At 44.5% G+C, this 12,885-nt stretch overlaps 1 protein-coding gene across 1 annotated transcript in view; it reads right to left on the bottom strand.

The window, feature by feature from the left end:
• FAT2 (FAT atypical cadherin 2) overlaps positions 1-12,885 on the bottom strand; it is an 81,195-nt gene that overhangs the window by 22,376 nt on the left and 45,934 nt on the right. Inside the window, 7 exon segments of the mRNA XM_041747060.1 lie at positions 255-398; positions 1,012-1,149; positions 2,122-2,336; positions 4,586-4,969; positions 7,138-7,371; positions 9,281-9,434; positions 11,671-11,867. Coding sequence (XP_041602994.1) covers positions 255-398; positions 1,012-1,149; positions 2,122-2,336; positions 4,586-4,969; positions 7,138-7,371; positions 9,281-9,434; positions 11,671-11,867 — 1,466 coding nt within the window.

The following is a 12,885-nucleotide window of genomic DNA, read 5'->3' on the forward strand; positions in this document are numbered from 1 at the left end:
ACTCAATCCCAGGACCCTAAGATCATGACCTGAGCCAAAGGCAGACGCTCAACCGCTGAGCCACCCAGGTGCCCCTGATTATTTTTAATTCCATCGTTCATAGTCCCCTTTAGCAGGCTGTGTTGCTATTAGGGATATCAGTGGCAAGGTCATGGCCACTGTTTGGGTGGACTGATACCAATGGTGAGCACCCTCTACCAGGAGGGAAACAAAGGGAGAAAGGTTTCAGGATGTCTTTGGAAGCTCAAGCGTACCTGGACAGAGGTGCTGTAGTTGAGTTGGAAGAATCTTGGTGGGTTATCATTGACATCAACCACTTGGATAGCAATGACTGTGTCTTCATGCAGTGGGGGCCGCCCACTGTCTGTGGCTCGGAGCCTCAGGGAATAGCTAGAAGTCTGTAGCAAGATGCCAATGGAGAGTTAGCAACAAGACCCCTCAGTTCTGTGACTCATTGCTAATGTTTTCAAAAAAATAAGGTTGGAGACACTCCCCTATTACCCACTTATACTATTTTAGGGTCCAGGTTTTGGAGTCAGAAAGAAATAGATTTGATTCCCAGTTCTACCATTTATTAGCTATGAGAACTTGGGAAGGTGACTAAACATCTATGAGGCTATCAGGAACCACCCCCTAGGATTATTTTAAGGACCAAATGGCATAATATATATAAAGAACTTATCAAAGTTCCTGGCACAGAGCAGATCATTAATGATAACTTGTTATAATGATCTTGCCTTTGAAGATGGTTAGATAAGGATATGATTCCTGGTCAATAGTAAGAACCTAGCCTGAGCTCCTGTAGTGAAGGTTAAGGGTCAATTTAGTCCCTCTCCTGCCTCTGGCCTCACAAGCCATAGAGACCACACAGAAAAAACAAGGGTGGAACACTGAGGACAAGCCTGGAGAAGTCAGCATGGGGTGTGGACCTCAGTTTATCCCCTGGACCTGCATTAAGGCCATATCTATAGCTCTGATAAATTCAGATTGGGCCCCTCCCACATAACTCACCTGTTCCCAATCCAGGGCCTTGGCCACCTGTAGCTCCCCCTTCTTGGGGTGGACGGTGAAATGCCCAAGCTGATTCCCTCCTACCAGGCTATAGGTGATGGCACTATTTGCAGGTCCATCTTCGTCAGTCGCTGACACCTGCAGCAATGGGAGAGTAGTTGTGAATGGAGGGCAAGAGGAACCAGAAAGGAACTTTTGCCCCTGGGAGAGTAAGGGAACAGATATGTCCTCACTCCAATGACAGCCATTGGCTGGCAGTCCCTGGACCATAGTCATCCGTATAAAGGAATCTCTTCATTTTATAGCCTACTATAGATTTCAGCATGCCATGTTTCATTCATTTACTCATTCACTCATACTGACCGGCTTCTGGGTCCTGAGCTAGGAGGTGAGGGGTGTGCCAAAATGAATATGCCCACAGGAAGTTTAATGTTTAATTTTATGGGTAATTCTAATTTGGGGAAAAGTATGATCAGCTTTATGAGAGGACAGAGAACACAGTGATAAATTCTACCTGGGGAGATTAGCAAAGCATTCCTGGGTCCCAGAAGGATAAGGAGGGCTCCTGGGAGTAGAGCCAGCATTCCAGGCACGAGCCCAGAATGTGTGAAAATGCAGAGGCTGTTTAGGGAAAGACACATCTTCCTGTGTGGTTGGAGCATAGGATGCATGTCAGAGAGTGGGAGGAGATTAAGACCAGAAGGCAGAATAAAGAGGGGTCATAGAGGACCTTGGCTTTGGTTTAATTCTATGTAGTAGGGAGCAATTACATGTTTAGATGCAAAGAGGTGCTATTTGGTGCCTCTCTCCCTACACACACACCAATACTCCATGTCACACACAGTGACCAGGCCTTTCCCAGGCCTTGAGCCTCTGGCAGTCCTCTTGGATCTCTCCTATGCCCCATTCTAACAATACCTGATCTAGACCTTATCAAACATGGCTCTGAGACCCTCTGTCATGAGTAACAGTTTAGCCAAGCAGCTGCAAGTCAAAGTCCCTAGTGTATAAATTGATAAACTAACCCATGGTCATAGACATCTGGGAGAGGGGGAGATAAAAGCCCACCCAAGTCCATGCCCCCTAAAAGGCAAAGTTGCAGATCCTTACTGTGAGCACAACGTCACCCACGATGGCATTCTCTAAGACCCTTGTGCTGTACAGATCCTGGGGGAATCTGGGTCGGTGTTCATTGATATCAGTGATGTTGACCACAATTGTAGTCATGTCACTGAGAGAAGAAGAGCCTTTCCGGCTGCATTCTATGGATAGGAAGAACTTGGGGCTTGTCTCAAAGTCCAGGCTCTTGTTGACATACAGGATCCCTGAAGAAACAAGAGATGATGGAAGCAATGAAGCATTTGGGATTGCAAAGGTATAGAGCTGAAGAGTCTTGAGCCAAACCCCAGAAGAGGCAGCTCAATAGGGTTGAGAAAGACAGATCTTCTCCATCATCTCCTCTGTCTTGTCCATGATCTCTTCCATTTTCTCCTCCACTATCTCCATCATCTCCAACATGTCCTCCATCTCCTCCTTCATCTCCTTCTTCATCTCTTCCATCATCACCTCCTTCCTCTCTTCTATCATCTGCTCCATCACCTCCTCCTTCATTCCATCATCTCTTCCTTCCTCTCCTCCATCATCTCCTATCATCTCATCCTTCATTTCTTACATCACCTTCTCTGTTTTCTATTTCTCCATTACCTTCCTCTCCCCTCCTCCTCCATCTCTCATTTTCCTTATTGTCATTCTCAACAGCAGTGTTTCCTTTATTTATTTCTATAATATTTCATTGAAATCTCATTTAAATCTGTAATATCAAATCTTTCTCATATAAATCTATAATAATTCTGTAGAGTAGGAATAACTGTGGTTCCCATTTTCTAAGTGAGTCAACTGATGCTCTCATCAGTAAATGACCTGCTTAAGTTCACCCAGCTAGTAAGTGACAGAACTTAGATTATAAGGAGTTTTATACTACCCAAAACTGTTCAATGAACTGCTAAGGCACAGATTTATTTTTCTGAAAATTGGAAAAGAATAAGGACTTATTGTGTTGTTCCTGCATAGTTATATGGTGGAAAGCTCTTCTTTATAAAAGAATTCCAATTAGTAAATGAATAAGGAATGATAAAATTAGGAGATCATCATTATGCTGTGCCTAATGAAATAATGTATCTAAGAAATAATCATCTAAGGTTGCTAAAACCATTAGAAGAACAGCTGATGAAGAACTCTATGGGGGTTTGGCCCTAGGTTGGGTCAGGCTGACAACACACAAGCCCATTGTCCATCTTAACCTCAGAAAAAAATCCGATCAGCTATATATACCTCCTGACAAAGTGCAAAGCACAGCCCAACATCATCTATGAAGCACTGTTGCTATGAGATTAAGCTTGAACCTGATCATGGTCTTTAATCCAAATGTCATTTATGAGAAATATAGGGGCTAGAGAGATATATGACATCAAAAAAATACAGTCAGTAATCAATCCAAAATAGAAAAAATTCTGCCCAACATATGACTCAAGTTTCCTTAGTTAGATGGTAGATGAAATAAAGAGGGAGAGGAAAATGTCAGAGATTAAAAGAGACTTAAAACACTGCCTGTCGACCAAATGCAGTATGTGTGCATGGGGGTGGTGGTGAAGGGCAAATGTCAAATCAGACCAGCACACTGACAATTACTGAAGCTGGGTGATGGGAACATGGGGTTCATTACACTGTTCTCTCTACATTTTTATATGTTTAAAGTCTCCACAGTACAACCATTAAAAAATACTGCTCAGTGATAAGACAGCTGCATTAGAAGGTAGAAAGTACTATTGCAAGGGTGCTATGGGGAGGAATCTGACCTGAGCAGGCTCTGGGGCCCTTTCATGAGATTCTGTGAGTCTGACTCAGGCTCTTCTGAAGGAAAGAAGAGACCGTTTCCTACTTCTCTTCATGAGAATGAGGGGAGAGGCAGGGGTGCCAGGATATTTGGGGAGGGTTGTGGGAGGGAAGCAGGTAGCCATACCCTGGGAAGCTTATGCCCCAGATTCCAGCAAGTGCCTTGTCAGCCGAGGGCAGAGAGTGGTCTCATTCTCCAGAGGCTGGGCCTGAGCTGGGACCATGAAGCTACAAACTGTGGGAGGAGAGTGGGTTGCCAAGCATCCTGGGTGGGGACGTGAAGGAATAAAGGGTGTCCCCACATAAGCTGGCCCCGGGGCAGAAGAGGGGCTTGGGACCTGGAAAGATGAAGAGTAAAGAAAGAACCAAAAGAGGGATCCCTGGGTGGCGCAGCGGTTTGGCGCCTGCCTTTGGCCCAGGGCGCGATCCTGGAGACCTGGGATCGAATCCCACGTCGGGCTCCCGGTGCATGGAGCCTCCTTCTCCCTCTGCCTATGTCTCTGCCTCTCTCTCTCTCTCTCTCTCTCTGTGACTATCATAAATAAATAAAAAAAATTTAAAAAAAAAAAAAAAAGAAAGAACCAAAAGAGTTTTGCCCTATATGTGAAGAAGTCAGTGGTCCCCAAGACCCTGGGTGTGCAGGTGCGTGTTGAGGGTGGGGTTGCCTCAGGTGCTGGCTCACCTGTGCGGGCATCCAAACGGAATCTCCCCTGCTCGTTCCCACTGACCACACGGTAGCCAGTCTTCTCGGCCCCAGGACGAGTGAGGGTGGCTAGCCGCAGCACCTCTGTGCCAAGCTGGGCGTCCTCGGGCACCTGTACGCTGTGCTCAGTGTTCAGGAACACGGGCAGATAGTCATCGAGGCCTACCACTGAGATGGTGACTGTGCCCAGAGTGGACAGTGGTATCGGAGTTCCCAGGTCAGAGGCACGGACAGTGAGCTCCAGTGCCTCCTGTGGCCTGATCTGTAGTGGCTTCTCTAGCCGAATCACACCTGTGGTGGCCTCAATGGAAAAATGACCTTCAGCAGAGTCCGTCAGCGAGTAAACCACCTGGGCATTGGCACCTGTTGGAGAGACCAAGAGTATGATTCATACTGAAAGACCCTCCTCTGGCCCCACCGGCAGTGAATTTTCTAACCACAGGAGAGACTAGGGTGGAGGGTCCCCATAGAAGCTAACATACTCAGGTTAAAAGTGAGAATCTTTCAGTGGGAGATTCTTCACTGGGGGTTCAAGGCCTCATAGAAAGGTTCCTGGGGGCGGAGCATCTGCAAATCTATACAATTATCTGAAATTGCTTATGTGGGAATTAGAGTCCAATGCCAGCTTACAAAGTGAAAAATCTATAGTGAGTCCCTTGGTTGTGATAGAACAATTCTATATTTTGATTGTGGTGGTAGTTACATGAAATTCTATACGGGATAATATTGAATGGAACTATACACATAAAGACATGCTCACACGCACACATTCAAATGAGTGCATATTACAACTGGTGGGGAAAAAAAACTGGTGAAGTTTGAATAAGGTTTATAGTCCAGTTACCAGTAATGTCCCAGTACCAATTTCCTTCTATAGCTAAAATGCCACCAATGGGAAAAGTTGGGTGAAGGGTGCACGGGCCTCTCAGTACGATTTTTGCAACTTCCTATGAGTCTACAATTATGTCAAAATAAAAAGTTAAGGAAACACACATACCCATGGAAAGTCCTTAGCAAATCAAAACGTGGTGTTTCCTCAGCTTTGGCTCAAATTCTATGATTTTGGTTGTGTACTAGATAAAGCAGTAGGGGCCATTGTGCATGGTTGTGTACTAAGTAAAGCAGTAGGGGCCATTGTGTATGAAGAACACCAATACTGAATGCTCAGCCCTAAGATCCTTACCCAGTGGGAGGAGTACACACCCTGAGCCTGAGGTTCTCACATCTCACACACACCCTTTCGGTGGAATAGTGGCAGAAACTGCCTATTAGAATAGTTGAACTTACATAAGTTAAGTACACATACCATGCAATTTCCCCATATACACATTTTTCTGGAAAGACCATATTCTTTCTAAAGAGAGGAAGCTTCTGGTCAGGTCACATTTGGAATATCTGATGGAGTATTTAAATTAGAATAATAACAGTTTTAAAGGGCTAATGGTAAACTGGGTACAAAGCCACAGGATGTGTCCTAGAAAGAAGGCGTGATCAGAAGCATGTAATTGAAGAAACTAGGTCTCCTCCACCCAGAAAGGAAAGCTTAGGGCTGGAGCAGATAATCATCACCTCCCAGTCTTGGAAGGGGTGTCGTGGGTGGAAGTCTAGATCTGTTGTGACTACAGAGGACAAGGCCAGGACTGATGGGTGCCAGCTCAAAATAGGTAGCACTTGATAATTATCTAAGGTACCACAGAAGGTCAGTAGGGTAGCTGCTAGGAAGTAGGGAGGTACCATGAGAAAGTAGGTGATTAGTTGCCTAGGAAGTAGGGAGCTTCCTGTCCCTGGAAGTGTGCAAGTACTAGCTAGTGAGCACAGCAGGACCTTGTAACCATTAGATGCCTTTGCTCTATTTGCCCTCTCTTAAACCCCTACATTCCTCCAAAATCTCCCATCTCCTTCAATGCCAAGCTAAAACTCAAGAAAATTGGACATATGTACTGTGTATATATATATAAAGCACACAATGCTTCATGATGGTAGAAGTTATAATTGGTACAATATGGAACAAATATGCACAAATCTAATTTGCCCTGTAAATTCTAAAGAGAATTAACTCCAGTGCAAATAATGTCATTAAAATAAAAATGTAAAATACTGAAAATGATTCCACCTTACTGTATAGAAAATTGAGCACAAAATTTAATAGCTTGGTAGAATTCGTGCCAAAAACTCCTTTCTTTTGGCAAATTTATTGGACTTGAATAGTTCCAATTAGCGTACTTCAGATTAGATGGTTGTATTTAAAATGTCCTTGAGGGTAAATGGCAGAATTGAAAGGGCTCCAGGTCTGAGAGCCTGTGAGAAACAAGGAGGCTGAAAGGCCCTGTACCGGCCTCAAAACATTACCCAAATCTTTTGTCATCTAGCACTTAGGTATGCGGTTTGTGGGCAAACACTTTCCTCTTGTAAGTGTTTGTAGACTCAGCAAGGAGGCAGAGTCCTTGCTGCATCTCAGAGCAACACACGAAGAGCCAAACCCTCACCCCCGGTGACCCTGTGAGCAAGTCGCCAATCCTTCTCCTCCTCACCTTGGTCAGGATCCCGGGCCAATACCACAGCCACGGGGGTCTTAACCGTGGTGTTGTCGAAGACAGCCACAGCACAGTGGCTGGGGAAGAAATGGGGGGCGTTGTCATTCACATCCTCCACATAGAGGGTCACATCTGCCTGGCACGATTGGCCACCTCCATCCGTCGCCTTGGCAACAAGGCTGTACGTATCCTTCTTCTCTCGGTCTAGAGCTGTTAGGGTGGTCAGCTCCCCTGGCCAGAGAAATGACAGCAGGTGAGATTTCCCTAGGGGACATTACTCCAGAACTTGCCTTCTAGATATCCAGGCGAGACAACCACAGGCACACAGGGTTTTGTCACTCTGTGACAGAAAAGGGTCAGAGAAAACAGGTCAGTCCTGCCTATATACAGTTAGGAAAGAAGGTGAGTCCCACACCTACCTCCTCCCTAATCCTCCCAAATGCACTCCACAGCCATGTCACCAGTTTAAGATCCTCACCACAAGCTACAAAGAGGCACAACGTTTTTAAAGGGCAAGGAGGCAATTTCTAACAACACATAAAATGTGTTTATCTTCTGGTCCAACATTACACATCTGGGAATATAGCCTATGGAATAATCAGACCAAGTGTAAAAATGTATAAATAAAGATCTTTTCTGCAGTATTGTTCATAATAGCAGCATACTTAAAAATACCGTGTATGTCTTTCAAAAAGGGGCTGTTTGAATATATCATGATTTAACCATACGGTAAAATTTCTGCACAACCCGAAAGGAATTATGATGGAGTTTTATGTAATGACTTGTTATTACCTCCAAGGTGTTGCTATGTGGAAAAAAAAAAAAAGCCAAGTCACAAAATAGTACTCTAGAGTACTTATCTTTGGGGAGGGGCTGGTTATTATATAGACTTTCCAATTTCTGCATAATACATGCCTACAGTGTTTGAATTTTTTAACAATAAGCATGTATTATTTCCATACTTAGAAAAACCACCCAGTTCTTTTTTTTTTTTTTTTAAGACCCCACCAATCATCCTGCAGCTGAACAAACAGCAACAGAGAGAGATTAGGTAACCTACCAGGGGTGACTCAGCATGCCCATGCTAGAATGAGAAAGGACAATGTTGTCTCCTATCTATCCAGACAGCTTCCTGGGACATCACTCTCACCTGCCACCTCCCTGCTCAGGAATCTCCACGCCATCCTTTGAGCTACTGGTTCCAAGCCAAGTGTCAGCAGCTGGCCCTCTGAGGCCTAGGCCTTCTGTGCTGCCTGTCCCCACACCCAGCAGCAGGACAGGGATCTCACTATGGGGCTGCTCTTCCAAAGGAAGCAGACCTCATCCTGTCTTCTCCACCAGACTCTCACAGCCCAACCTCTCCCAGGCATTGGGTGGTCTACCCTGCAGGGCTGTCTGCTTCTACCTCTGTGCTTTGTCCTCTAATAATAATGACAATGGCAACCACATCTACTGAACTCTTATTATGTGCCAGACCTGAGCTAGACTTCTATATACTTCATCTCTTAGGATTTTTACAATAACACATTGAGGTCTGCAGTATACGCATCTTGAAATCATGCCCTTGACCATGAAGCTCATCTGCCTGAATCCTCTAGTAGCTCTAAAGGAGAGATTTGTACCCCCCACCCTCACTCTTTGTCCTCTCTCCTCCCCTCTGTACACCAGTTTCTGGCCTTCCATCAGGACCTCAGATGTATGTGCTCTTTCCTAAAACAAAACCATTGTATAAATTCTTCTGCCTTGAATGTCCATCCCTATTACTCCCTTTACTCCCATGCCTCCCTCCCTGCTCCTGTCAAACCTCCTCTTAGCATCCTGCATTTTTTTTTCTTAACTCAGCACATTTCAAACCACTGATTCAATGATTGCCTTTCCCACAAGACCAGACTGTCTCTTGATTATGTCCCCACCACCTAGTGCAGTGCTTGGCACATGGTGCCAATATATTTGCTGAGTGGATGTATGTATGCATGTATGGATGGATGGATGGATGGACGGACAGACGGACGGATGGATGGATGGATGGATAGATAGATAAGTAAATTACTGTTTCTTCTCCAAGGAATCTAACATGGTACTGGGCACTAGTATTCATTAAATAAATTCTTGGCTTGATCCTGTAGCTCAGGAAACCCACCTGTATGAGGATCCAGCTTAAATTCATCTGCCCCAGGTCCATGCAGAGAATATGTGATCTGAGCATTGGTATCAGAGTCCAAGTCTGTTGCAGACACTTTCAAAATAAAGTGTCCTGGAGATGTATCTTCACTGACTTTGCCAGTATAGAGAAGCTGTAAATGGAAGACAAAGAAGAGAAAGACTGTGGGAGATACACCTAGATTGAGAGAGAGGTAGAGTGACAGAGAGGGAGAGAAAAACAGAGAGAGATAGAGAGCAAGATGGGGAGAGGAAAAGAGAGAAGCAGGGCAGGGGTGGAACAGAGAGAATAAGTTGAAACATGCAAGGAAATGGAGATTAAAAGCAAGTAGTAGGATGACAAGAGAACAAATCAGAAGAGAGAATGAATGAGAAAGAAGCTCCACATTGAAAACCCACACTCATAGCTAGAAGGACCTGCTGCCACCTACTCCACAGGGGCCCTTTCAGGCTTCTGGATGAGGTTGATGAGATGGTGTGATATGAGGTATTCTGGAAGGTGTCAGGTCAAGCTACTCACTCCAGGCCAGGCATCCTGGTCTCTGGGGTGAGGTCATGCTGTCAGGCTCACTCCCTGCCCACACCCCAAGACAGACTCTTGGGTATGAGTCAGGTCTGGACCCAATGGCCCCCTGGGTCTGCCCCATCCTCCCTCCACTGCGGGCACCTTCATAGCAGGGGTTGTGGCACAGGGGAGAGGCTGGAGCTCCCTGGAAGCCCAATGTTCCTATAGCTGTTATCCCTGAGCATAGTCTTCAAGCAAACTGGTACCCCCCCACTGCAGGGTGTGGGTGAGCATGAACCTCTGTATGTGCTCTGGATGGAGGCTTTGAGCCTGGGTGGGCTGTAGAGATGGGTCCCCAGACCTCTTCTCCCTGGTTCTAGTGATGGTGTTGATCACCCCTGGGAAGGCCAGGTGGTGGGGGGAAGGCGGGGGTTGATCCTGGTCTCTTCCAGCATGGGGAGGATGCAGGCTGGTTGTTAGGATGGCTAAGGGGAATACGAAAGAGGAAGAAAGTATGGCCACCATCCCCCCAAAAAAGGCTGCCCTTCTGAGACCACCAAAAAGGTGATCATCTTGGATCCTGCAAAGACATTTTCCATGCATCCTGATAATAATGTAGGTTCTCTTTTTCTACTATGATTTTATGTGGTTGGAATGTAGAAGACAAAGGAAGAAAAGGGGATGGGAAAATGCATTGTTTTATGTTACAGGGTATGTGCTGCATATATGTGTGCAAACAAATAAAGTGTATATATGCAAATGCACATGTGAGTATGTTTGTGTGAGTTTTATATGTATATTTTCTTGTATGGATGGGCATACAGATGGATGAATGTTGTGGGTATTAAGTATATGCTTATGAATCTGTGTGTATGTATATAATATATATGTATATATATGTGTGTGTATTTGCATGTATATATAGAGTTGTTGATAATCCTTTGTGTATGTGTATGTGAGTGAGTATGTGTGAGTTTGCATTTATGCATGTATGCTGAATGGCTGGATTTTATGTAAATTTGAATCATTTTAATAAAAAATGTTATAAAGGTAAAATGTTAACATTTTAACTTTATCTGAAAACTTTAAGGTAATGCAAATCCCGAAAGTTAAAAATTATTTACTGTATTTAAAAAAATATGTTTAAATGCAAAGCTACAGGACAATGATTGTTCATTTATGTCCTCTAAGAACACAGTTCTGTCCCCAACACACACACACACACACACACACACACACACACACACCATCACCACCACCACCACCACCACCACCATTCAACATTTGTTTTCACAGGAAATTTAAGGTTGAGTTAAATGAAGTCCTCAGCAAAATGTAACACAGGGCAGTCTGCATGTTTGTGTATACATATAACCTCGGGAGAGCATCTGTGGTGCTCTGTATTACCCATGTAGATGTCGAGTTATGTATATATATATGGGCATGGTAGCAGTGCAGGGTGTCTCTAGGGGCTATTCTCTTTGGACATATTTGATAATGAGCCATGCTAACAAACTGAGTGGTGGAGGGGTTTTCCCACTGGGCACAGCAGACTGGAGAATGAAGTTACTTTACTTCTGGATATATTTTTCAGAAAAGTAGACTTTTAAAGGCAGTGTAAGGAGAGAAGTATGGACCAACGGTTTTAAAGAGCTTGGTGACTTCCCTATGCCAGGGATAGAAGGGAGGAATTACCTAGAATGTACCCTGCCTAGGGCACTAGTCTGAGGCTAGCTGGGGAGAAGCAAGGGTTGGTCAGTGATGCCCAGCTTCAGAGATAGTTCCCCCAAGCTCTTCTCCTTCCTCTTGGCCTTCACTCAAGCTTCTTTGCCTCCAATGCCACCTCACCCTCACAAGGCTCTCACCTGTGAGCACTGTGGGCTGTTATCATTGATGTCCAGGACGAAGATCTCCACAAGGACCGAAGCCTGGAACTTGCCATCGGAAGCTGTGATTCTGAGCAAGTACTTGGCCATGTGCTCACGGTCCAGGGTCTTCCTTGAGAAAATCCTCCACTCATCTCCCACTTGGCTGATGCCAAACTGGCCCAAAGGGTCTCCCTCTAAAGAGATGAAACAGAGCTTCCAGAAGCCAAGGAATAGGAATGAACCAGGCTTTGTACCATAGGTGGCTTCCCACATGACATTTTTTTTAGGACTGCTGGGAAAGACAAAAATTTCCTCCCTTAACTAAGGACCCACAGTTGTATATTGAGTTATTTGGTGTTATGAAGATTCTTCTGACTTCAACCTATTAAATGGAATTATCACTGTGAGAAGCACCACTCTAAAATATGTAGCTGAGGAGCAGGTTTCTTTTTCTTTTTTCCCTTCTTTTTTTTTTTTTTTTGTGCTTTGAAAGGCACTGGGGGAAGTTAAGGAAGCACATTTCAATTTTAAACAAGAACCTTCTGGTATCTAGTTTATCTGTTCAACAGTAGAGAGGTGGGAAGTGACCGACAACACTAAGCTCTCTGAGGTTTTTTGTTTTGGGGTTTTTTTTTTTTTTTTTTTTAATAAATGACAACACAGACTACATGGAGGTTTCCATAGATCACTAGGTTTGCTTCTGAGTCATTTTTTCCTTGACACCAAGCACTGATAGAGGAGATGGATTTATGAGATTCCAAGATTCCAGAGTTCCAAGACTCAGCTATTCTAGGAGTTGATAATCTATTGACATTTATTCTATCATTTGGAGATATTAAGACTTTAGTGTTTTTCAGTCTGATATTATAGGATGATAAGATTCTATTTCCCTACATCTCCATATTTCAAACAGCTCTGATACAGGATCTGTCTCTATAGGAATTTATGATTTTTGGTTGGAACTTCAGGTTCATTAATTTTCTCCCAGATAGCTGTGAGAGCAGAAGGAACCATGTCTATGGGGATGAGATGATATGGCATCCAGGAGAGAGGAAAAGGGACATTGAGAAGTAAAGAAGCTCTTTTTTGGCCCCTGGCTAGCTGGTTCAGCCACTGGACAGAGATTGGGGTAATTTAGGTTTTCAATAGGTATCCACTGAGGAAAGCAGCTCGTAGGGTGGGGTTTTAATCCCAGACCTGACTCAAGCTTGG

This window comes from Vulpes lagopus, chromosome 3, assembly GCF_018345385.1.
Source record: "Vulpes lagopus strain Blue_001 chromosome 3, ASM1834538v1, whole genome shotgun sequence".
Lineage (NCBI taxonomy): Eukaryota > Metazoa > Chordata > Mammalia > Carnivora > Canidae > Vulpes > Vulpes lagopus.